This window comes from Anopheles stephensi, chromosome X, assembly GCF_013141755.1.
Source record: "Anopheles stephensi strain Indian chromosome X, UCI_ANSTEP_V1.0, whole genome shotgun sequence".
Lineage (NCBI taxonomy): Eukaryota > Metazoa > Arthropoda > Insecta > Diptera > Culicidae > Anopheles > Anopheles stephensi.
The window spans coordinates 10,915,710-10,940,000 of NC_050201.1; the positions used below are offsets into that span (position 1 = coordinate 10,915,710).

Here is a 24,291-nt window from a genome sequence, read left to right on the forward strand (position 1 = left end):
CCGATGAGATTCGCGCGAAACCCGACAGCATGTTCGACACTCTCAACTTCCACTGCACACCGTCCATAGTAGTGATCAACAGCCGTACCAGCTTCGCAGGGAAGCGATACTGCCGCATGATGGTCCAAGGCTCGGTCCGATCTATGGTATTGTAGGATGAAGGGTCTGCCGTAGAATGAAGATTTTTGTCGGTCGTCGATGTCCCGCCAACAAATCCAGCTTAGGAATTTCATAAGGAAACTGTAGCAAGGGGCGCAAGTCTGCAGGACAGGATCTTGTGGGCAACATTCAGGACTGTGATGGCGCGGAAAGCACGATAAGCCTCTCCGGACCCACCTTGAACAGTTCTGCCACCAGCCCATCGCTGCCAGCCGACTTGTGGGATTTCAGCTGTCTGAGGGTTGTTTGAACGCTGATGACACAGTTGTTTAACTTCACTATTTCTCACACCATTCTTTAACAGCAATATAATAGTCATACATCAGCATATCCGTAAACTAACCTACTATTAAGAGATTTATTTTAAAAATGTGTACTGCGATCGTCGTTCTAGTTTTTTCCCCCTGTTCCGTGGGTTCCGTGGAATATGTTTGGAACACCGTTGCCTTTGCTCGAACGTTTCTTTTGAAATATGAATTTGTTTGTTTTCTTTAACTTCCTGGCGCAAAACGTAAAAAAAAAACACCAACAAAAACCAGACCAATGTGTTGTGTTTTCCTTGTTTGAATACTGAATCCTTGTAACATGTTTGGTTTTTTGCTTTGTCGCTCCCTGTGGCACTATTACAAACAACCGAACATCAGAATCGAAAGGAAAAACGTGTTGATTTTAGTCAGCCATACACAGTTTAGGCCATCTTTGTTCACAATCTTGGCTCTTTTAGTTGTTGTTGCTGATTCGTTGATTCGCGCGTGGGAAAAGCAAGCATAAAACAAGCACCGGCAGAAGAACAATATGCTAACGCGCCCTTGCTTACACTACAACACGCTTAGTTCGGTGTTCACTCAACCTAAAGTCTTGCTGTGTTACTGGCGTGCGAGCGAGAGAGAAAAAAAGGGACTTTTTGCTTATTAGGATGCACTTGGACGGTTCTCTCCCTGTTCATAAATTGCCTTTTTTGATTAAAAAGATTCCGAACGTTTCAAATTCCGAACCGGTACACAAAAAAATGAAAAGCTAATTAGTCCTTCACTAGTTCCAGTACTTCCTTGCAGTAGAAAATTAAGTACGAATAAGTAGTAATGAAATGTATAAAAAGGTACATTTTTGTTTTGTCACTAAGTTGCTTCATTTGCGTATAGCGTTTGCTATCTTCCATCTTCCTCACTCACCTAGCGCGAACCCCTTACATATATATAAAAAAAATCAGTGCAAAATCTAAACAAAAAAGACAATTTTCCTAACGCGCTTATTAATAGACTGCTTCGTAAAGGTACTCCGGTGAACCTTTCGTGAGATAAACGTTAAACAAGCACTTTCTCTTACTTTAACAAAAAAAAAAGCACTAGCATTTAAGCACATTATTTGTATCAGGTATAAATAATAATATCTCGAAAAAAATATTCCCTTAAACACTTCCACACATAGCGCCCACACAGTTAACAAAATCAATACTATTTGTTTGCTTCGGTTTTCCCTCACTCTCTCTTTCTCTCTATGCGGCTGCTTAAACCAAAAATGCACGTTAAAGAATGCTGACCCTTCGCTTCACAATAGTGTGATGCTACTGTATGTGTGTTAGTTGTAAGATCTCTTTCTCTGTTTGTGTATTGTCAAAAACATAATAAATTTGAATACTAATCGTACGTTAATCTGGTCTCGCGAAGGAATGAACCAAAAGGAAATGGAGGAAAATTGCGCTTAAATGATAACACCGGTGTTTCCTTGCAAACCTTTCCTCCTCCTTTTTCCTCTACTACCTTGCCTTCTTTCTCTGTATGCCTTCCCTTGCTTGACATACTTGGCAAACAATCGCCTACACTCTTTTTCTATCATCGGTGTGTGTGTGGGGGAGGGTGGTTTTGCTGTACGTACATTTAAGCATCCTCCAGGGTGCTCCCGATCGGCCTGAGCACGATCCGCGGATCCGTATCGAGCATCCGGTCCGACTCTTCCGCACTGCTCATGCACGAATCCTTGCTGTCCGGCATCAGGTTCCGTCGCTCCTCGTCCTCCTGGCGGGTCGGAATTTCGGACACGGGCGCATACTGCGTATGCGACACCAGCGGATCCGTGCTCGGGTTCAGGGCAAGTATTTGACCACCGCCGTTACCTTGCAGCTGCCGCGCCAGGCCCTGCTTCTTCGACAGCACACACGGACAGACGCAGCTACGGCGCCAATCGGCTACCTTCACGTACAGACCTGCAAAATGCGATGCAAAATGAGTCCGTGTTGCGCAGGGAAGCGTGCGTGCGAGACAAAGCTTACCTAAGAATATGATTCCGAACAGTGTAATGATCGCACCGGTCACGATCAATCCCACATCGATTTGCTCTTCCTGCACCTTACCCTCCGGATTGATTTCCGGATGCTGTTCGGCATCGGAGTAGTCTGCAGATCCGCTAGCCACTAGTGCTATTCCTGTAATGGAACGCGACCCGTGCGGTCGATTAGTTACTTCCGGGCGATAGGAGAAAAAAAAAAACTCTCGAACGTACCTGTAGCGAACATGATCAAACCAAACACCAGTATCGACACCTGTATGGCCGGTTTGCGGAGCATCTTCATCGACGAGGCGGCTGTAGTTTGGGCCAGCAAACCACCGGCACTCGGGCGTGCCTCGAACGAAACCGTCGTCGGCTGATACACGGGTCCACTTTCCGGCATCTTGACGCGTTGTCTTGCTACGTATGCTTACTTGCCGAATAACTCTCCTCTGCGATTGCCGATCTGACTGGCGAGACAAACAAGTGCGTTCTGTTTCGTCTGCTCACTTCGATCGTTGCATTGATTGCGGTCCTGGACGGGTTAACTCGGTGAGAACTGCTACACGAACGTGTCAGCTGGAAGATGCACAAAAGGAGAAGCACAAAACATATTAACATAGGAGGTTAAATGTGATACCGACTGCAACCTACTCGCTGGGATGTTATCTGTGGAATGTCAATAGACTAAACACGTCTGGCATAAAAAAAAAAACGCAACCAACGTAAACTGCATCACAAGCGAGTTACTGGAAGGAACGCACAGTCAGCGAAAACCGCGATTATCTATGAGTCAGAGGGCAGCTACTCTAACCTGTACGTACATGGCCATGAACCAACGCGTTTCATTGCCCGTTAGTCATCGGTACTAGCAACAGAATGAACCATCTCTCCCTACCACCCTGCCCACCCGCCAGACCAGGCCGTACCGGAAGTAATAGGTAAGCACTGAATTGCGCACGCATACACAAACACAGCAGCTCTTGAAGCTGCCGTTGTTGGTTTTTACCGTTCGTTAGCCTTGGTATAAGGCGCTCGCTCTAGCCGCGCGCCGAACGAAGCTCACTGCTCGAAGGAACATTAAAGCTATTTTGGCAACGTAATATTCCCGCAACCCCCGGGGGAATCGCTATTGCGTCCTACGGATGTCGTGCGGTACGGGAAATTAACTCAGGTTCCCAGGAGAATAGCTAGCGCCCCTAATTCTGTACAGGCACGTCAACACCTGGAGCAGGCATGGCTTGTGCCGTCGGTTAGCTTCCTGTGACCCCTTACCTATCCGCTTCGCTATATTTAGCGACAAATAATTGAGCGTTCAACTGTTCCTTGTTGAGCCCACAGGATGGTACGATCCTAAAAAGATATTGTAAAACATACAAAACGATCAACCAGCGGTGACGTTGACGAATATTGGAAACGAGTTAAAGTTTAACCTTGTTCCAGAACGTTCAAAGCCGATTTCCAGCCAACTTCCAGTAGCAAGCGGGAACCGAATCCCACATCAAATCCAATAAGACAGTATCGTTTTGTTGCCGCTATTGATCTGTTTTGCGTGTGAATTCAACACAAACACACAGCGTCTCACGGCGCCTGGAAGCGGGGCACATTGCGATATTGCAACCTTTTGCAATACTGTTCACCCATGTTCGCACAGGTTCCCACAGTGGAGCTTTACCATTTGGATAGCATCAAACAAGTTATTTATCAAATAACTAACAAAAAAAAAAAAGGTCTCCTTCTTATTCCAGCCAATGCAAACGCACACACACACACACACACACACACACACACACACACACACACACACACACGCACGTACGCCAACCACACACATAGCTAGCTTTTGGTTCATTTCCTGCGTGTGTAGGCGATGCAACCGATGATGAACGTGCTCCACGGATGCTTTCGCCTCGTTCGTATCGTTCCCACCTGCATATGGCTAGTTGCTGCTATTTTGGCTACCGACAATGCACTTTCCTGCACGTCCAGGCTCTAGCCTGCACCCGGACCCGAAATGCACTTTTATAACGCGACCCCTTACCTTTGCTTCAGGTGGGCTTTACGCACAGCTGCGCTACGATTTGTTGCGTTGATTGCTGATAAAATATGTGTTGTTTTAATACACCGATGGTGGAGGAGGGACACAAAAAAAACAAAAAAAACTTCGGCTCCAAAATGCCAAGCTGCTTTGCTTTCAACATCGATAATGGGAATGTGCAGCGGGTTCGTACACGTTTGACAGCTGGCACGTCAATGCCGTTTGACAGTTTGACAGGTGGGTTTGTGGCAACGCGTAACGGCGGGTTTTATTCAATTGAATTTTCATTTAAAAAAATGCTTAGAAAAAATTGTGGCAAATTTAGAATTTAAATTTAGTAAAAATTCAATAAATTTGAGCGTGCTATTGTTTTCCTTCGTTCCGTACAGCGAAGCCATGGGTCAAGTTTAATTTTGACATTTGGCGCGTACAAAATGCTACAAGCAAAATCTGCAATAAACGGGTAAATCAAATTAAATCCATTATTGTAGCTCATTTCGTTACCTTTTACGCAAGTGGAAACTATTAACGCAGTTTAGCTTCGAATTACGTTAAAAAGCTTGCGAAATGTTTTTCGGAAACACGTTTACCATAGATAAAACAAAACAATCATCCAATTCTCTCCGATTCAAACAGGCACGGAAAAGTTGATGGAAATATTTATCTACGCAGCAAACCGTTCAACCATAATCACCATGGTAACTAGAAAGCGTACACACAGAAAATGCCGCACTGTTCGCAATCAATAATGGCGTTCAAGGATGTGCGAGGTAAGTGTGTTCCGGAGAATTCGGTTAAATGTTACCATGTCTGCGTTCATTTCCCTTTTGTAGATCTTGCCGAGCAACTAAAACTGCTTGGCTATCCAAACAACATTCCCATCTCGGTGCTTAACACTCCGTACGGGGGTCCGGAAAGCTTCAAAGCCTACTCGGACATTCTGCAATGGCTGATCAATCGGTTGGAGCCGAATTTGGTGCTGAGCGGTGGCACCCGCACGGAACAGGAACGGATCCAGTTCGTCCGGTCGGCTACCGAATTTTTGGTGACCAAATCGAGCATCAAAATAAATCCCCGCAAACTGTACGCCAGCTCGGTGGCGGCGGCCAAAGAACTGCTCAAGGTAACTACGCTGCTAATCTCATCGCCCAAAGTAACCGGACATGAGGAGGAGCAAATAAAATCGCACGTCGAGATCGATCTGTCCGACAAAATCGATGACCTGAAGAAGGTGCGTGGCCTATCGTCCGAGCTTACTAACCGTGGTGCAGCGCTGTACGATTTGCTAAAGAAGGAACTGATCAACCGCGAAATACGGAACGTCCAGTCGACACGTTCGCTGGAGCTGGTAACTACGGAGAAGATAATCAAGAACGCTATTGCCTCGCTACAGTCCAAGCTTGCCAGTTCGAAGGCAGTGCTGGAAGGGTTAAAGGCGGACAACGCTAACCTGGCGTCGAAAATTTCGCGCAAAGCGTCCGAGCTGGAACGGTCCCGGCAGCGGCTGCAAGCGCTGCAGAAAGTGCGGCCCGCATATTTGGAGGAGTTTGAAAAGCTGGAGCTGGAGCTGAAGGGTATGTACGAGCAGTACATCGTGCGGATAAGGTGTGTGGATGCGCTGCGGTCCCAGCTGATCAGCAAAAACCGTACGCCGACACCGACCTCCCCGGTGGCCCGCATCACGGACAGCAGCATGACGATACTGCCGGAAGGGTTGATCGAGTCGGAGGATGAAAACGACGAGGATGATGATTTCGACGAGCGGGACGATGTGAAGCTGAAGACGGACCGGCGCATCTTGAGGAGTGAGCTACTTAATCGCGATCGTGGCTCTACCAGGTTTAGGTCGCGCATCGACGGGGCCTCGCCGAGCGGCAAAGATCGGTCGAAAATGATTGGAAGCATTGAGGATGAGCTCGGACCGCTGGACAGCTCGATGAGCTCGGAAGAGTCGGAAAGTGAGCTCGAAATGGGAGGCAATCGCTGTAAGTGAAGAAACTATCCATTGCACCTAGACACCCTGAGGATGTCTTCATTGAAATGGGGTTGTTTTTTTTTCGTTCGTTCGTTTCAGTGATCGATGGCAGCCTGCGTACCGATGACGATGAGGATGAAAGTCTCGCAAAAATGCCCAGAGAAAGCTCCACCATCAACAGGGGCGCGAAAGTGGATCTCAGCGATGAGGACTTTTAAAGTGCGCTCGGATCCGGGAGTAGTTTGGCGTTTTATTTCATTATCCATTTTCGCAACATTCAAACCTTTTCCTCCTGTATCTCTCTCTCTCTATCTCGCTTAAATCAAACATGCACTGAAAACATAGTAAAACATAGTTTATACAAATACTATACAAAAACACATTTACAATGTATAACAAAGTTCCCTAACGACTAACGATTCTTCTTGAGCATTTGGGGGGGGTGGTATTGAATAGCTTCCGCTGCGTTGGTAGCAAAATGAAATAGGGGTGGATCGTCTCGACACGCTCACATGTGGATATCGTTGTACCGCTCGAAATGCGTACGATGATCGATCAGCATCAGATCGTGATGGTACGTGTGGGGTGGCGTCACGTGCATCCCACCGTTGCTGACAATGCTGCCCGTCAGCTTTTCCTCCTCCTTTGCCAGATAGCTGTCCGCAATGTCCCGGTCCAGCCCGGTGTAGGTGAACGTTTTCTCCAGATCGGAGTCGGACTTTCGCCGCGGCCGCTCCATCTCCGCACTGTTCCGCTCGTTGTTCATGCGCATCGTCGACCGTTTCCGGTTGGCGCGACTAATTTGCGCTTCCATGAGTGCGCTCTCCGGGTACGGCTGGTACTGGGGCACACCGGGAGGCATCAGATTCGGTGGGTAGATCATCGGTGAGTTGCCGGGCGATGTTTGAACCGGCGGGTACATTGGCATCATTGGGGGGAGCTTAAACAGGGAAACGAAGCGTGCAAACGTTAGCCAACAAGGAGCGTTGTGCCGCAGAGGAATGTACTACTTACCCCATTTCCTGCTCCCGCTGGAACGAGCATCACGCGCTGTGAGGTACCGGTGCTGTAGTTATCGCCACGATGCTTTTCGCCGTACATCGAGCCGTAGCTACGCTTCAGCATGGTCTGATACATCATGTCCTTAACGCCCGGCTCCACGTGCAGCGAGTTAATGTAGTCCTCCACCTTCTGCTGGGTCATGAACGCTTGCGAGTTGCTATGCATCACATTATCGATCATCTGCAGCTTCTGCGTTGGTCTGGTGGGGCAGGGGATGGAAAATAGAGATAGAAACATAAGCGCTTTAACGTGCAAATACCGAGCTGGTGGAAATTTTGAATTACAAGCTTACGCTACACGACCAACAGATGGCGCTGCAGGGTTTCACCATCTGTTACATCTACGTGACAGCAGCTTTGTGCTGTATGTGCTGAGTTAACACGGTACAAAACAAGCTATAGAGTTATATTGTTCGCGGGAAAAAAAATGCTCCCCTACGCCGAATCGTATACAGCCGAGCAAATGTACGTTAAAAACAATAAGCAAGTAAAAAATCTAACCGCACTGTGATAAACCTTCAATCAATCAAATAACAAAAAAGTGAATGACACAGTCGCGCTGCTCACTATAGTGAGACAGCTTCACGTCATCGCCTTCTCAGCTTGCGCCAGCTTGCTCACTGTGGTGAGAGGTGCGTGAAGCAAAACTCACCAGCTCGGCGTTTGACAGCCGAGCAGATGATAGATACAGGCAGGCATTGCGCAAAGGAACGGCAGGGTGACGGTGGTGACGGTGAAAAGAAAAAAAAAACACACACAGCCGAACAAAAACATGAACTGCTAATTTATCTGCAATTCCGTGAAAAAAGTAACTCTAAATACTCGACTACGGTAGTGTGGCCAGTGAGAAGGCGCAGCACCGGATCGGAGGCGGTGCCGAACACGATGGAAGTAACGATGCAAGCGGATTAAGGGCCCTAACCAGTGTTTCAGTTTCTGTTTTACGAGCCGACCTCACAGTTGCTTCGATTCGCGTTTCCTTATGGTTGCTTCGATCGGTTGGTGTTAGGCGGAGCAGCATTGCAGTAGAGAGCACCGCTTGTCGGTGGAAGGTTTTTTTCATTTGGTGATAAGCTGCTGCGGTAAGTGTCTCTGTGTTTCTGTGTCGGTGTGCCTGTACGCTTTCAGCGAAATGTGAAATTTGTTTCTTTTGTACCTTCCCATTTCTATGCACATGCTGCCTCCAGATACTCAAGTGTGACGAAGGAAAGCTGCGGCAGCAGCAAGAGCGTAACGTTCCCTGGAAGGCAGTTGTATTTCTATTGGTCTAAACACGTACGGTGGTGATACCAGTTCACCGCCAAACCGATAGCTAGTCGAGCTGGAGATGTTTAATCGTTTCAAGAACAAGGTGCTCACGGCAGTGGCCCTTGACCAGCCGGCGCTTCCGTCCGGCCCGGGACATCAAGCGTACGGTGGGGGAGGTAGCGCCGGTGGCGGCAGTCGGGGCAGCGGCAAAGACTATGACGCCGGTGGCAAGCGGTTGCCGAAAAAGTTTCAGTACGCCCGGCCCCCCTTTCTGCAGCTGCTGACGTACGACGAGCTGAAGGCGAGCGCGGACCACAACGTCCGGCCGATCATAGTGCCGCGCGACATTTCGCTGCTGCCGTGGAACACCGGGTACGCGGAGTGCGTTAACTCGGGCAAATCGAAATGGAACGAAGATCAGGCAGCATTTCACCGGCAGGTGCTGTCCCACCCGTCCAAACAGTATCACGATCTGCCGTACACGTACTTTGGAATTTACGATGGGCATGCCGGGTATGGGGCAGCGTTGGCCGCCGCCAACCAGTTCCACTACATACTGCACGAGAAGCTGGTGGATGTGATTGATCTGCTGATGCCGCGGGTGGAGAGTGAGAATGGGTTCGCGATGCCGTTGCACCATCATGCGACACTGCCCCATCCGAGCCTGTTCCACAAGCAGGTGTCGAAGGATGAGCTGATCGTGGGTGCGCTCGAGGCAGCGTTCGCCGACATGGATGCCGTGTTGGCGGAGGATCGCGACAAGTATCGGAATGCGGGCGGGTGTACCGCGCTGGTGGCACTGTTCATACTCGGGAAGCTGTTTGTGGCGAATGCGGGCGATTCGCGGGGTGTGCTGTGTAGGCGGGTGAAGCGCCGGAAGCTGCCAACGGTGACCCAGCGGCCCGAATGCAATGGTGGGGCGGAATTGGATGGAGAAAAGGAGGTGGATGAGTTTGAGGTGGTAGCGGAACCGTGCTCGTTCGACCACACACCGGACACGGAGCGACCCCGATTGCTGACGGTGGGCAAACACAATCCGGCCCTGCTAGGGGGCGAGTACATCGCGATGGAGTACGCGAAGAAACCGACGACGAAGGACCTTGGGGCACGGATTCTGTACCGGCAGGGTGCAATGAAGGGCTGGACGTATAAGACGCTTACCGCAACCGATCTAAAGATACCGCTCATTACCGGCGCCGGTAAGCGGAGCCGGCTGCTCGGCACGATTGGCGTAACGCGTGGGTTCGGCGATCACGATCTGAAGGCGCTCGGTAGCAACTTGCCGATTAAACCATTCCTCAGCGCACACCCGGACGTGGTGTGTTTCGATCTGTGCCAGGTGCGCAACGAGCCCGGTGCGGACGATAACAGTGACGGTGAGTACGGCATTCTCGTGATGGCTACCGACGGTCTGTGGGACGTGAGCGAATCGCAGCAGGTCGCCAACACGGTGTTTGGCACACTGAAACGCTTCCCGGCCGAACGGCACCGGTACACGATGGTGGCCCAGGAGCTGGTGGCAAGATCGCGGGGCCGCGCGAACGAATCCGGCCACTGGCGGCTGTCGGATTCGCGTGCCGCTGCCACCGTGGACGATATCTCCGTGATCGTTATACCGGTTTACCAGTACTACCGGGAGTACCGCGAGTGGACGCAAACGGTTGCCGCCCGAAATCAGATGAGAAGCGCAGCGAGTGAGGTGGTGGTACCGGTGGCGGAAGCGACCCAGGAACCGTCGGGTCCGGGCTCGGCCACCACCACCGAGCACAGCTCATCGTCCGAATCGTCCGAACCGCCGGAGGAAGGCCAGGAGGCCGAAAACAATCTCAACACAATTAATCTACAGCCGGCAGGAGGCAAAACCGTACCGATGGGGCTGGCGGATGCACTTCCGGGGAAGTAAAAGCTGGTTGCCGCCGGGCGATAGGAAGAACTCTACTGTGTGTGGGCGCGCGTGTTGTAGAAATCACACATTGTATTGAAATTTTGTGTTCTAGTGATATATGTCTCTTAATGCGCTTTGTAGATGTATGTTTTGTTTTAAACGTACCCCGGCCAACACCGAAGGGGTACGGCAAGAGAGAGAGAGAGTGAGAGGAAGAGAGAGCAATAAGGGGAAAGCGATGGGGGAGGAGGAGAGAAAGGAGCGCGCTCAAACCAATACAATAATGAATTATACATATAAGAAAAGGTATATTCCACTAATGCTAGAAGCTAGCAGACAGCAAACACCTTATCTTATCGGACAGCTGTACGCCGGAAGTCGGTTTGGCGAGCGTGCAGTGTGTAGCATATATATATATAAATTTAAAGGCATAACTAAACTTTGAAGTATTGATACGTAAGCGGTAAGACGTGTGGCTAGAACAATGTAACGTTCCTTCCTAGGAAACGCGACCAGCACGATACGGTTTATCAAGGGTCGCCAGTAACAACTATCTGCATGCTCTTAGCACCCAAGCAAAACACAAATCTAGGCTGTAGTAGTGGTGTGGTATGCTGCAACAATGCAAGCTATAGACGTTATGTGAGTATTTGAAACACTTGCAGTCACATATCCACACGCATACATCCGTTAGAGCATCATGTTTTGGGAACAACACATAGAATACACGCCGCGTGGAAGTGCCGTATTGCTTAGTGGTTCCGTTTTCCATAGCGTGTGTTTGTGTGTGCGTGTGATGTTGGTATAAATCGTTTAACCTACCTTGAGCATAGTTTGAGCGCCGAGTAGTACACGGAAAAGACGCTGATTAGGAAGTGTACCGCTAGCGCCACCAGCAGCCCCGTTCCGGCTGTGACAGCACCCCAGATAAGCTGCAGCATTCCCAGATTAGAAGACCGATGAGGCCGATTGGTATGTGTGTGTGTGTGCGCCGAGCATTAGGAAGGAACACAATAAGAATGAAGAGAGAGGGAGAGAGGGAGAGAGGGAGAGAAAAGAAATAGAAAGACCATAGAACAAATTTATCATATTGTATTCTCGCTCACTTTTCCTAAACTAAAAAGAGATCTCTTTTGACAAAAAAAAACACGGTTTGTCTTATGGTTGTGTTGGTGGCCTGTAATATTAGGTGCGCATCTCGTGTACTAGCTGTTTCACGAGAGATATCACTAGCAGATCTTAGTGTTCTCGAATGATGGTTCGAGCCAATAATCCTCAGTCCTGATGCTTACAGGTACCTTAAGGATGCACCAGGACTGAGAAGTGACCCCCGACTTCAACATCCGGAACACGGATCATCTGACAACTTCGGATAAAGAAATGATGGTACTGGATTCATAAGGCGCACGTATGCGGACTGAGCTCCAGGAGGTCGACTGAGAATTCTGATTGAGGATCAGTTTGGCTAACAGTAAGAACAAGTTCCCCGTACGTTGGGCTGACTACTTTACTACGGGTTAAATTAAGTCACAGTAAGCTAGAAATGGCAGGTCGAGACCTCTTGAAGTTGTAGTGCCAATGAAGAAGAGAAGAACAAGTTCGACGGAGGCTGTGTTAGGGATAGAATTCGCATGGGAAGCAGAATATTAGCTGACGGCGATGATCTCAAAGTGGTAGAAGAGATATGGCCCCGATAGCAGTGATCTGAACCTTAGCAAAGTAGTTCCACAAGCTCATATGTTCCAGAAGACTCGTAAGGCGTTGTCTATTCTATAGCTGCAAAGCTATTTTTTCGTGGATGCCAGCAGATGCAGTACTTCAAATGAGTCGCTTTGGCACAGCTACCAAGAATTCGCACCTAATACTACCGGTCGACGGTTACTCCACGGTGTCCACTTACCTCATCCTGCTGGGCCAAATTTGCGTCCCGAACTGCTCCAATGCCAGTGAGCGCTAGCCCGAGCGTGCTAGACGCAACGCAGATCAGATTCACCGCCAGAAACCCGGTTTTGGCCATCTTCACGTTCATCAAACCAAGTGAACCGGCAATGCCAGCTATCGCGCCACACCACAACCCCGTACCGGCCATCGCTAGCGAAGCGTTCCGCGCAATGACGAGTCCACCGAGCGCTGCCAACGTAACGCTCAGTAGCAGCTGGATGAGGCCCAGAATTACCGTGGATGGAAGCCGCTTACGCTTCGGAACACCACCACACCCTGGTGCGTAGAGTAGATTTGCCAGGGAGGCACTGGGTTGGGGTGGATTTTTGGTAGATATGTCCGGCTGTGACATATTCGCGCCCTTTTGCTCCCGCTGGCTCTGTCTACATTTGGTTTGCTTGTCCAGTTTACTACCGGTCCGCCCAGCAACTTCCGGTGATGACTTGTCCCCGTTCCCATCGCTCCCACCCTTACCCAGCTCGGGTTGATTCGTTCCAGCGGGGGAAGATGTATCGGGTTCACCGCCAACGCTGGGATCTTTGCCACCGGCCAATGGAGTGCTGTAAAAGTGGCCCGACTCTGGATAGCCGTCGTGCTTGGAGATGATCGATATCTGGGAGTCGGTGAGACTGTTCTTCACATTGTTAGGGTTAACGTTCTCGAAGACGGCTCGCGTGGAGGACAGCAGCTCGTCACGCCGATCGTCGTCCATCGTGTCGCCCGCCTCGAGCCGGTCCACCAGCGACACGCTCGTGTTCATCTCGTCTATCTCCTTGCGGATCTCTCGCTCTAGCTGCTCCATACTGCACCGCGATCCAGTTTGCTCCAAACGTTTCAGTTTTGTCGGGGTAGTGGTGTTGTGTGCTGCACCTGACAGCTATTCACCATGAATGGTAAGTATTGGAGAGGGGCTGGTGCTGGTGCTGGAAGTTAGAAGAATGAAGAGATATTCTTTTCAGTCAGTCAGTTTTTGGTGCAAGTCAAGGAATGTTGAGCAGTGTATTATGATCAGTCATGTTATAATCAAAAGCGATATCTATTGCTTGCTGAAATGATAATTTAGACAACGATGACGAGATATAATAAAAAAGCCCTTTCAGAATCTCGGCCCAGCTTACCAGGGTTTTGAGAATAAAAATGGCCAACATTACCAACATCAGATACTGTTGGAGAGAAAACTAGCAGGGCCCTTTGCTATCTCCAAGGATCTGCGCCAGGGAGAATGGGCTTCCCTGAAATCGCTTGGAAGCATACTCAGGAATTCGAAGTCGTAGCTCAAATCTCATTCGGGCAGTTTCCTCGTAGTGAGGACTGGGTATTCAACTAAGTGGTATTAATAAGTCTAGTAAGCCATTAGATGGCTGGGATGACCTAGCAGGTCGTTAAGCCAAGAAGAGATTCTATAAGTCAATCTCGACATTCGCCCATGGCATAGACATTATTTGAGGTTTGAGGTTCTCCTATGTAGCTATGTAGCGGATTGAAGATTAGCGAGATAAAAATCAAAATGGTGGTGACATCACTAAACAGCTGTCTTCCTAACAAGAACTGATTTACACTGGATAGCGCTTTACACATAACATCATCAACATCCACCAGTTACATCTCACCCAGAGAAAACTTGTCCACTCAAAGTACAGCTTTCTTTTTCTTATGTCGTCAGAAAAGTACTTGTATACGACTCGGAGGCATGGGCTCTGTCAAAAGCTGAGGAATTCTTGTTGGCTGCGTTCAAAAGGAAAGGAAGTGCTGGAAGGATTTTGGGGGCCCAGTCTCTTTCATGATGGAGGAACCTCACTACAATGAGGAGTTCTGTGAGTTGGACGATGGTCCCACTATTTTATAGAGAATCAGACCTGCCAGGGTTTGGTGAAACTAGAACCGGACGGTAAGGCTAGTCCGTAAAGTCTTTTTCGGTCTTAAAAATAGACAGAGAAGGCGCCGTATGGCCCAAAACTCAGATCGCCTGAGATGGCTTTGATGCGTCAGAATAGGCGGGATATTAGATTGGAAGACTGTGGTCGGTGTCCAACTGATTCTGAGGAAGTAGGTTCGCCCAGATTTGAGGGGTTAATGACATACTGAGATATCTTCAAGTAAGAGATACATCTGCCAGACGGCACCGTAGCGCTCATCTGAAACGGCTCCAACAGAGCAAGAGCCTCCCATCCAGCCCTCTGTGCTATATGGCAATATGGTAATCGGGCAATCATTCCTAAATAGAAACATCACGCATATTACGTACCGATCAAGCATCTTAAGCCACGAGTGAAACCTACTAACTCCTAATCCAACATTTACCATGCTCTGTGTAACATGGCGCGAAATCTGTCCGATATGGTCCAAAAGCCCGATCACGATGGGAACGCATTATGATCTCTCTCGACGAGAAAATCTTTAAACCCGAAACAAATCAACACCATAAACTTTATTGCCCCCGCCTCCTCCCGAAAAACCTCCGATGGAAAGCGCTAATGATAAACTGGACTGTCTACACTCACTCACTCACCACAACCACCTCTAGTGGTGGCAAACGGTACCTCGGAGAAAAGGGTGAGCTAAGCGGTTAAGCCATCTTCTCGAACCAATCGTTTCCAAATTTTCCCCTCTTCTTCCCAATCGTAAAGGGTTCGATTTTCTTTTTTTTTTTTGCCCTCCAACGAGCCCCGTAACGGCTTCATTCGAAATTTCCCTATCGTGTACTTCATCCATCCCAGCCTAGACCTCGGTGGGGGAGGGGGCAGGTTTCGGAATCGGATCCGCTTCACGCGTTATGTGATTTTCTCCCCCGAAAAAAAACGAAGAAAAAAAAATCCGTCACGGAACCGGTGTGTGTAACGGTAACACACGGGTGGGCCCGATTGCGTAACGCCACTCGCTATTATCAATCGAGCGAGATACGTCAATGGTGGAGATGCGGGGTCGGAAGAGGGGGTGGTTTCGCTTAACGTCCCATCAGGTTTCCAAAATCGAAGATGCGGCTCATCCATTTCTCACACCGTTTGACCGATGATTTCTACTTCCGTGTCTCCGATCCGAGGTCTCTCTCTCTCAATATTGATGATTGGTCAAGGGGGTGCGATACTGGTGATGTATACGAAGGAGATAAAAACATCCCAAAAATTAACGCACCAATGTAAAGGAAAGTTGGGAAAGCTAGCGGCGGTTTCGTTCACGATTATTTGACGTTTTGTTTGGTGCGGGTTTCGTCCGTGCGGTTCCCGCCCGGAATTGGGGACGCCCGCACAAACAAAAGGGAAAGGGAGAAAAACAAATCACTTCACCGCTGCTGAAGACACCACCATCAGCTTGGCACACCAGCCAGTTGGAAAGTGGAAATTGAATGAAAACGGAACCCCAAAAAGTCATCCACAGCCCAAGTGTCGCCGTTTGCAGGTTTGACGGAACGTGTCATTCGCCCGTTTCTCATTGTGTGCGGTGTGCCGTTTTTTCCTCCCCCATTCAACCCTTTTCGGTGGCCCTTCTTTACATTTTTTCTTTGTGGGCCAACAATGCATTGTCCTACGTGAAAGTGCATCGGGGTGCAGCTCCGACCGCGCATGGTTTGGCATGGTTCTGGTCGATTTGTGACATTAGCCGCCCGCCCTACCGCCCTAATACCCATCGGATGGTGGGCACGGAACCTTTTTGGACGCCCTCGAAAATTGGAAAATTGACTTGCAAATGGCACTGGCACACGTTAACGAATTGGTAAAGCCCGTGGTGCGCGGATAACGAGAGCTGGAAATGCAACTGCGCGCGGTGTTTCTCACCTCGGCGTAGTACGCCAACGCGCCACACCAATTTGGAGGGCACTGGAAAGTGTTGCGCCAAGAATGTGTTGGCGCACGTGGAGCAACACTAAGGGAAAAAGGGGGAGAAAGAGCGAGAGCGAGAGGGAGAAATCGATTTGTTCGCCCACTGGCAAAGAATGTTGGTCAAGATTTGGAAGGGTACAATGGAGGGTTACGGCCGCGTGGTCTGATTGTGAGAGTCCGATTAATTGCCACACACGTGCCGTGATTAGTTTCACCCAGGAATGTGCCAAACATACACACACACACATTGAGGGTTTTTTTTTCTCCACCATATTCGTCTACTCAACCCGCAGAAGTTCAATTAGCTCCATATAGATATAGCTCTGTTTTTTTGTTGTTGCTGTCTCTATCTCTCGCTCTCATTTTATAAGCCCTTTCGGCCATTAAAATCGTTTGTTTATCTATGATCGCGCTTTGGTAGGGCTACTGGCTTTAGGCAACCTGTGTGTGAAATCGCGATGCAGTGCGTGCCACTGTCTACGCAACAGTCTAACGACCCCCCCGCAAATGGCTTACCAATAGTTTCGACTTGCACTAAAGCTGAAGCGACCTACGCGAACCTGTGGCCCTGTGCTGGTGGAGGTGGTCTAGGTAAGTTGTCTAGGTCTAGCTGTCTTTGGGATGGGAAAGAATTTAATGCTGAGATCTATTCGTTGGAGGATTCTGGTGTGCCTTAGTTTTGAATTACTTCTGCTCTGAAGTACCTCATTGGAGGGCACCCTCATTTTTAGAGATGCTTAAACTTGAAGGTTCTCAATTATGGAGACCTCAGTTTTCGCGAGTCTTTCCTCATTTTCTTTGGTACAACCCCAGGAGCTCAACTCAATCACCTGACCTATGCTGACGGAATGGCGAACATTAGTTGTGGCGAATTCCAGAGTATCTTGGTTTGAAAACAAAACAACTTCAATTTTAGAGAACTTCATCTTGGGGCTTAGGATCTTTAGTTTTGGAGCACCTCAATTCTGGAGACCTCAGTATCCGTGAAATGTCTTTTCTACTACATCCTCAAGAATTCATTGGTCTGCCATTTCTGGCTCTCTTGACTCAGTTTACTCATAGTTAGTGGTGCGAACGGGGAGATGGTTCCTGGGCGGAATTGAAAATCCGGTCCTACTATGTGAAGTTCGGTCGCGCTACCAATTCGGATATTGGATCAAACCATTCTGATGTTCCAATTCCAGTTTTGGAGAATCAAAGTTTTGAATTAAGTTTGGAGTTTTGGAGGATAAACTCAGTTTTGGTGAAGCTCAGTTTTGAAGGACCTCAATTCTGGAGACGAAAGTTTTGGCGAATCTCAATCTTATTCTTCTTTTTAAGCACTATAATTTCGGCCTGCCATTTCTGACTTTCATGTCTTATTTTGACGGTGCTATCATCTTGAAGCCTTATGCTGACGCAATGGTGAACCTTAGTTCTGGAGCAGATGCCAGTTTCCAGAATTCTATAGAACCTCACTTCAGTTTTGGAGAACCTCATTGCTGCAATAAAATTGATGCTCAAGATCCTCATTTTTGGAGAAGCTTAGTTGCGAAGGACATCAGTTCTGAAGACTGCAATGTTGGGCTTCATCTTTAGTACTTCAAACTCAACAGAGCTGAGGCTGCAATTTCTGGCTTCCTTGAAATTGCAGTACCTTAGTGTTCTGCCGAGTTCCAATTTTAGACAACCTTAGTTTTGTAAAGTTCATTTTCGGAACTTCTCATTGCCTGGAGATTCTCCGCTCTGAAGATCCTCTTTTTTAAGTGAAGCTCAGTTTTGAGTAATTCAAATTCTGGAAAATCTTAACAGAAGTGAACTTCAATTCTGAAGGAATCCTGAGAATCTCAAGAGTTCAAGAAAATCTCAGAAGAAGAGGATCTTCTCGATATCCTTACTTGTATTTACAAGTTATAGGACCCAATCCAGATAACAGTTGTTTCCTTGTGGTAATTACTATGTGCTGCTTTGGATCGTCACGTTATGGGAGTCCGGATGCTTCTGGATGAATCAACATAGCAATTCTAGGTAATCCGAAGGATTCGGAGAGTTCTGACAAAAAGCAGATGGGGAAGGATCTGCACAGTAAGTTCTGGAGACTGCTCTGGATATAATTATCACCTACTAACAGTTCGTCTAGACAGCTGTTGGATAAAACTCTCCTGCAACCACCAAAAAAGCTATCCACGACTTCAATTACCCAAGGCCCCTAGTTGCATATGCGTGCTGGTGTTTCACAATTGAACTTGGCTCCATGTTACACCTGCTCTACAGTCCCGAAGTCTGGAGGACCACGGAGCCATTCGTGGTGAAGAAAAAAAGCCCAGCACAGGCAAATTGGGCTTGCCGCGTCCCACAGCCGTTCGCTCCCCGTTCGGGGTGTGTGTGTGCTGGAGGAGGTATTATTATTTAATTCCTTTCCATTTTATTACAAAGCCACACGCGCCGTGATTGCTATTTTACGTAAAAATAAGCCGTCGGACGTCGGTGACGGTTGACCGCAGCGCACGATTGCGATAACCGGTTCACGCTGTTCGGTTGCCTTTTTTTCGTGAGTTCACGAATCGCTTTTAATGCACCACAGCTAAAGTGGTGCGGTTCCATTGCGACCCAAACATTCAGGCAAGTGTGACCTCCTGCCTCGGCCCATCCGTGGCAAACAGAAGGACCCACAACGGCAGTACGGCGGTATGACGGCTTTATGTAAAAAGATAGAGGAGAATGAACGCCAAAAATCCACACACACACACACACACGCACGCAAGCGATTTATAATAATAAAAAAGCCCACTTTCATTTTCAACATGTCCACGAATGTAGGACCGGTGTTACCACACAGAAAGCAACCACTGACGGTGTAACATTTGGCAACTGTCAACCGTTGTGTGGGTAAAGCCTTACGTTACAGATATTTCGATACGGTTCAAGCATCGAATACACATACCGTTCTGAGCGTGGAAAGCCTACGGCGGTCACCTGTCCGCGGGAAAGGAATTTTGGCAAACGACAAAAGCGTGAGCAAGCGTCGAACCCCCCACACAACCAACGAACTGGACCGGGATAACGAGAACTGATATCGGTGGCGAATGTTGTGGGTGCACCGAAACAGGGGGGGGGGGGGGGGGGGGAAATGGATTGGAAGGAAGGAGTTGAGAAGATTTACGATTCGGCGGCGGTGGCAGCGGCGGCGGCCCGGGTGGACCCCAACTTTCTTCGAATCGCTTTCGATTTAAGACGCTTCTGCAAACGGGCTAAAGAGACAACAACAACAACAACAAAAAGATGCGAACGATCGATAGATAAGTGATGGAAAAGATGGCAAAGAGACAGAGCAGGAGAGGAAGAGCCTGAAAGAGAAAGAGAGAGAGAGAGAGAGAGAACGGACAGGATGGAAAGGAAATAAATAAAAGCGCGGTGGGTATGTGATAGCAAATAACGACGAAACCCGAGCGAAAGTTGTATTTATTTTATGCGGTTTGTTTTGCCTTCTTTGACTTGTTGTTCATTTTTTTCCCTTCTTCTTCTTCTTCTTCTTCCTCTTCTCTTGGTTCTTTTTTTCCTGTGTCCGTTTGTCCCGTTTTTTTTCGTATTCGTAATCGAAACGAAAGCGAAAACCAATCGATCGAATTGCAAACAGTGTGTGTGTTTGGGGTTGGGAAAATACTGAAGCCGCCGAACATGGAAAAGCTGTTTCCCATGCAGGTTCGGTTAACGATTTTTTTTATGAAAACTCTGTTTGTCCAGCTCATAAAACAAGTGCCCACATGATTATAACAATATTCGAGATAACGATTAAAAGCTCAGCGAGATCATTTAAAGAGTACTCGTCTCGAATATTGTTATAATCATATGGACGGTTGTTTATCCAGGGTTGGCCCGGTGGTCATACGGCTGGAGCGGGGTTCAAATCCCACCTGGATCGTTCCCCGTAGTAAGGACTGACTGACTATCCAACTACGTGGTATCAATAAGTCTAGTAAGCCAGAAACGGCAGGCATGACCCGAGAGGTCGTTAGGCCAAAAAGAGGGAGAGTTTTGTTTTAAATAAATAAAAATATTGTTTTGCTTACCGTTTAATAAAATCCAACTTGAAAAGATTTTTTTCCACCTTTGATTTGGTCTGGAACTCGGATGTGCTGCGTGTTTGAAGGGGAGTAAAGCCCCGGAGGAAAGAGAAAAAAACCAAATTCAATCACTGATCGTCGAGGGTCGAAGTTTTCTCGCCACAATTTTTCCACGCCGCACTTGGAAGGCATGCACAACGGTGGTTCGGTTGAGAAGCGACGATTTGATTTTGATTGGTAGAGTAAGAAAAACAGTGTCCGGATGTTTGGTTGCAGGACGGCCAGTTTGATGGAAGATGGTTTGGCGGTGGTGGTGGTGGTGTTGCTATTATTAACATCCCAATATTTGCGTGCAAATATTTTGCGCTTACTCCAAACACCCACCCCTCCATATACCAGGGAGAGAGAGAGAGTAAGAAGATTGAAAGAAAATTTTCCAAAACACCCGAAACAGTTTTCGGTGAGGAAACCTGCGCAACTGCAATTGCAGTTGCGGATGCTGGGGAGGGCGAAAATTGGACGCCATTTTTACCCGGAAGCCCAACAAACCGCACAGAAAAAAAAAGTCTAGCCGAGGCGAGGAAAATTAACGATCACCGGCGGGCTGGAGGGATTCGGTGGAGCGGGAGATGATCTTTGAAAGAGAAACTATGTTAATAAACAGTTGCTCCAATCAGCCTTGGGAGAAATTCAACCCGAGCTGAAATAAAAATCTCCGGTTCCGTCCGCCCGTGATCAGGTTTTATTGGAGTTTTCCAAAAATAGTGTTCCGCCCAAAAAGCAAGGGAAAACGTAGCAGCACGCGGTCGGTAACGAGCTTTCCTTTGCGGAAGTAAATTTGCCCTCGGCTAGGGTGACGGGTATGAACGGGTATGAATGGTGGATTGGTGAGAGGGAAAAACACACACACACACACAAAACGAAGAAAAGAAAAACAACACAGCAAACAATAGAGGTCCAATAAATTATGCACTTCCTGTGACCTTTTGCGACGGTCAAGAGATGGTTTCGTCGGTTCGTCGCCTGCGTGACTGTACAAATCTTTTGTAATTGCTGGTTCCGCCGTAAGGAGCGAAATTTAAAGTGAGAAACTTTGCGCATTAGCAGGTGGAAAAAAAAATTACGTTGATTTTGGGGATTTAATTGGTATCTTGTACTCCGAAAAACCGGGAAGCTTTTTCGCCTTATTTTTCGGATTTATAATTCCCCTTTGAGGCTTCGAAAAACGTTTGATGATTTTTGCGTTGTTGGTTGGTTGGTTTTAAATTCCACGACGAAAACACGCACTACGCGATTTGATTCGAAGATTGTTATTTCGCAGTTTTGCCCTCTCTCTCTCTCTCTCTCTCTCTCTCTCTCTCGAGGGAGACCTCTGTTGCTAATGTTAAAATCACACACAAATCCGTTCGCGAGATCGCGCCCGTTTCCCTTTCGCTTTCGCGCATAGCCCTTGGCTGTTTTTGGCACACACACGCGCGAAAAAAGGGGGGCAGGATCGGGACACACACGCACGCGAGCTCGAAGAATACACACACAAACACACACACACACACACACACACACGAAAAGATTCGTACGGAACCACACACGAGAGCGAAAAGATGATCGAAATGATGCGCAAATGGGAAGTGCAGAAACCAGGGCCGGGAGCCACAGATGCACTTCCGGGACCGAGCGATGCTGTGTTCGAGCTGTAATCCTAGCAAAATCTTTCCCCATTTCCTGTGGGGCAAAACTCTCACCTTCGATGAACAACCAAAAAAAAAAAACACTTGTGCACTCGACACCTACGGTAGTAATGCCCGAGAAATACACACACGCCGTGTTGTTGTTTTCCGCTGTTTTAGGTTTTAGTTGCGAAACCACGCGACAGTTACCACAGCTGCAGTCGTTGTCTAGTCGGCTGGATGCCAAACACCGTACCGACGACCGTTTCGTATCGCGGTTTGCTGGAAACTAATTCCGCGCTCGGTCCGTTTTTTTCCGGGCCACCTTAACCGCACCGGCGCAATGTGTGTTGGTTTGGCCGCGAAGAGAAAAGCGCGCGCGCGCACAGACACCACACGGACCCGGCCTGAAGGTTAGTATAGGGGTGCGCGCTTCGTGGTGCTTTCAGCAACTCCCCTCCCCTGTATGTGTGTGTGTGTTTGTCTCCCTCTCTCTCTCTCTCTCTCTGGAGTACGGTGGACGAGCCGTTTTTGCTCCGCACTTTTTCGCTGCAGCTCGGTCCCTGGTTTGTCGTCTGGAGCCTGCAGAGATGATTCGGTTTCTCTCGGTTTCATCTTGCATCTTTGGGGGAAGGTTGGGAGGGAGTTGGGGGCTCCCAAGAGGTTGCACCCTGGAGTTGGTGTACGAAGACAATCTGTTGCAATCCCGTTTGAGTGGTTGTTTGCATTGCCCGTGTTTGCACCACGGTGAGGCGACCTTGCACGCGGCAACATCGGCTGCACATAAACATATAGTTTTGTTGTTATAATTTATTACCCTGGTAGCTAGTAGTCCGAGTTATTGAAGGTTTTTTTCACTGAGAAAATAGTTTTTTCTCTCTAAAATTATAATCAAAATCAAATGTGTTATTTTACGCCTTTAAACGGTTACAAAAACAAAAGACTTGCCGGTTCGACGGCAAGGCGACGAACCTTTTATGATTATCATACTTAGATAGATTAGATTTTTATTTCCTAATTAATGTTTTAATAAAATAAAAACATCCTGCATATGAGTTCAAAACTCGAAACATCTCAAGAGAATATTTATACACAATTTTTAGTGTTTTTTATAATCGTAATCTCGCCTTTTTATTCGCATGCAATTCTAATTTATTTATTTATTTTATAATATTTATTTTATAATATTTATTTGCAATTTATTGACTGGTATTGGTTTTTAATAGAAAAAAGAATATCCCAAACAAAAGACTCTTTTCGTCAAGCGACGAACCTTTAGTGAATTTTATACTATATTTCTGTTTTTTTTTTCTATGTTTGTTTGTTAACAGAAATGTCTAGTTGTACGGTATTTTGTGTTTTTATTCAAATGAATTTTACTAGCAATAAAATAGAACGGCCTGGTAGTATTGCTACATAAAATCTCTTCAAATGCAGTCTATTTGTATTCATAAGACAGCCTCAACAAATCAAAAGACTTCATCCGGCAAGCGATGATCCCCACGATTGTTTTTATTATCATAGTATATTGTTATTTTCATACCTTATTGCTGTAGCTATACAGCATTTCTGTTCTGCAAAAACGCAGAAGAAATCTTGTTCTTGTTTATTTAAATAATTTTCCAAAGAATATATGGCTAGTTTCGGTTGTAACAAATAAAAACAGTAGCGATCAACTGAAAGAAATTGAACAGAATACCGAAAGGCATCTGGAAAGCGACGAACCTTTCGTGATTTTTATATTCAATTCAGCTTTAAATTGTAATACACTATCATCAGCTTTTAATAGACTTAGCAAATTAATTACTCAACTCCAGTGCTATGCTTTTAGTCTCTAAAACGATTCTGCATAACAAAAGACTTCATCCGGCAAGCGACAAACCTATTGGAAATTTTTTATTCTTAATTAACATCGTCTTTAATTTGAATTTACCTCTTCTTGCTCTGCACTACAACTTAGAGAAGTGTCGGCCCACTATAACCGTTTTTTTATTTGATTTTACCCATAGCTGGATAGTCAGTGATTTTTATTCTAAATTATTCTTCTGTTAGTGTTTTTATAAACAATATTTTAAATTTGAATGCTTTTGAAACACATAAATTCAAATTGCATTCCTTTGAAACAGATAAAATAGCTGTTTAAAAACAAAAGACTTCATCCGATAAGCGACGAACGTTCCGGACTGATTTT

The 24,291-nt window shown here is 47.3% G+C and overlaps 4 protein-coding genes across 10 annotated transcripts; 2 read left to right on the plus strand and 2 right to left on the minus strand.

The window, feature by feature from the left end:
• Positions 1-489: 489 nt before the first annotated feature.
• On the minus strand, positions 490-4,645 carry LOC118507071. Of its 4 annotated transcripts, XM_036045070.1 has the most exons (5): positions 4,466-4,643; positions 3,700-3,777; positions 2,659-3,003; positions 2,429-2,581; positions 490-2,362 (listed from the first exon to the last, which is right to left on the minus strand). In XM_036045070.1, exons 3-5 carry the CDS (start codon positions 2,825-2,827, stop codon positions 2,037-2,039), a joined length of 648 nt encoding a protein of 215 aa, XP_035900963.1. In that variant the 5' UTR covers positions 2,828-3,003; positions 3,700-3,777; positions 4,466-4,643; the 3' UTR covers positions 490-2,036. The 4 variants fall into 4 exon arrangements, with proteins under 4 accessions (XP_035900963.1, XP_035900947.1, XP_035900971.1 ...); XM_036045054.1 differs by lacking the exon at positions 3,700-3,777 and having other exon boundaries at positions 4,466-4,645; XM_036045078.1 differs by lacking the exons at positions 3,700-3,777; positions 4,466-4,643 and adding an exon at positions 4,354-4,372.
• On the plus strand, positions 3,270-6,817 carry LOC118507057 (clusterin-associated protein 1). 3 transcript variants are annotated; one of them, XM_036045033.1, is made up of 3 exons: positions 3,270-3,365; positions 5,099-6,447; positions 6,537-6,817. In XM_036045033.1, the coding sequence occupies exons 2-3, from the start codon at positions 5,187-5,189 to the stop codon at positions 6,653-6,655; spliced, it is 1,380 nt and encodes a 459-aa protein (XP_035900926.1). In that variant the 5' UTR covers positions 3,270-3,365; positions 5,099-5,186; the 3' UTR covers positions 6,656-6,817. The 3 variants fall into 3 exon arrangements, with proteins under 3 accessions (XP_035900926.1, XP_035900916.1, XP_035900936.1); XM_036045043.1 differs by lacking the exon at positions 3,270-3,365 and having other exon boundaries at positions 5,016-5,232; positions 5,296-6,447; XM_036045023.1 differs by lacking the exon at positions 3,270-3,365 and having other exon boundaries at positions 5,013-6,447.
• LOC118507044 lies at positions 6,772-22,396 on the minus strand. 2 transcript variants are annotated; one of them, XM_036045004.1, is made up of 6 exons: positions 22,176-22,396; positions 20,440-20,505; positions 12,532-13,495; positions 11,454-11,563; positions 7,452-7,698; positions 6,772-7,377 (listed from the first exon to the last, which is right to left on the minus strand). In XM_036045004.1, exons 3-6 carry the CDS (start codon positions 13,372-13,374, stop codon positions 6,946-6,948), a joined length of 1,632 nt encoding a protein of 543 aa, XP_035900897.1. In that variant the 5' UTR covers positions 13,375-13,495; positions 20,440-20,505; positions 22,176-22,396; the 3' UTR covers positions 6,772-6,945. The 2 variants fall into 2 exon arrangements, with proteins under 2 accessions (XP_035900897.1, XP_035900905.1); XM_036045012.1 differs by lacking the exon at positions 20,440-20,505.
• Positions 8,132-11,778, plus strand: LOC118507036 (protein phosphatase 1H). Its single transcript, XM_036044990.1, has 2 exons — positions 8,132-8,580; positions 8,686-11,778. The coding sequence occupies exon 2, from the start codon at positions 8,826-8,828 to the stop codon at positions 10,647-10,649; it is 1,824 nt and encodes a 607-aa protein (XP_035900883.1). The 5' UTR covers positions 8,132-8,580; positions 8,686-8,825; the 3' UTR covers positions 10,650-11,778.
• Positions 22,397-24,291: the final 1,895 nt, after the last annotated feature.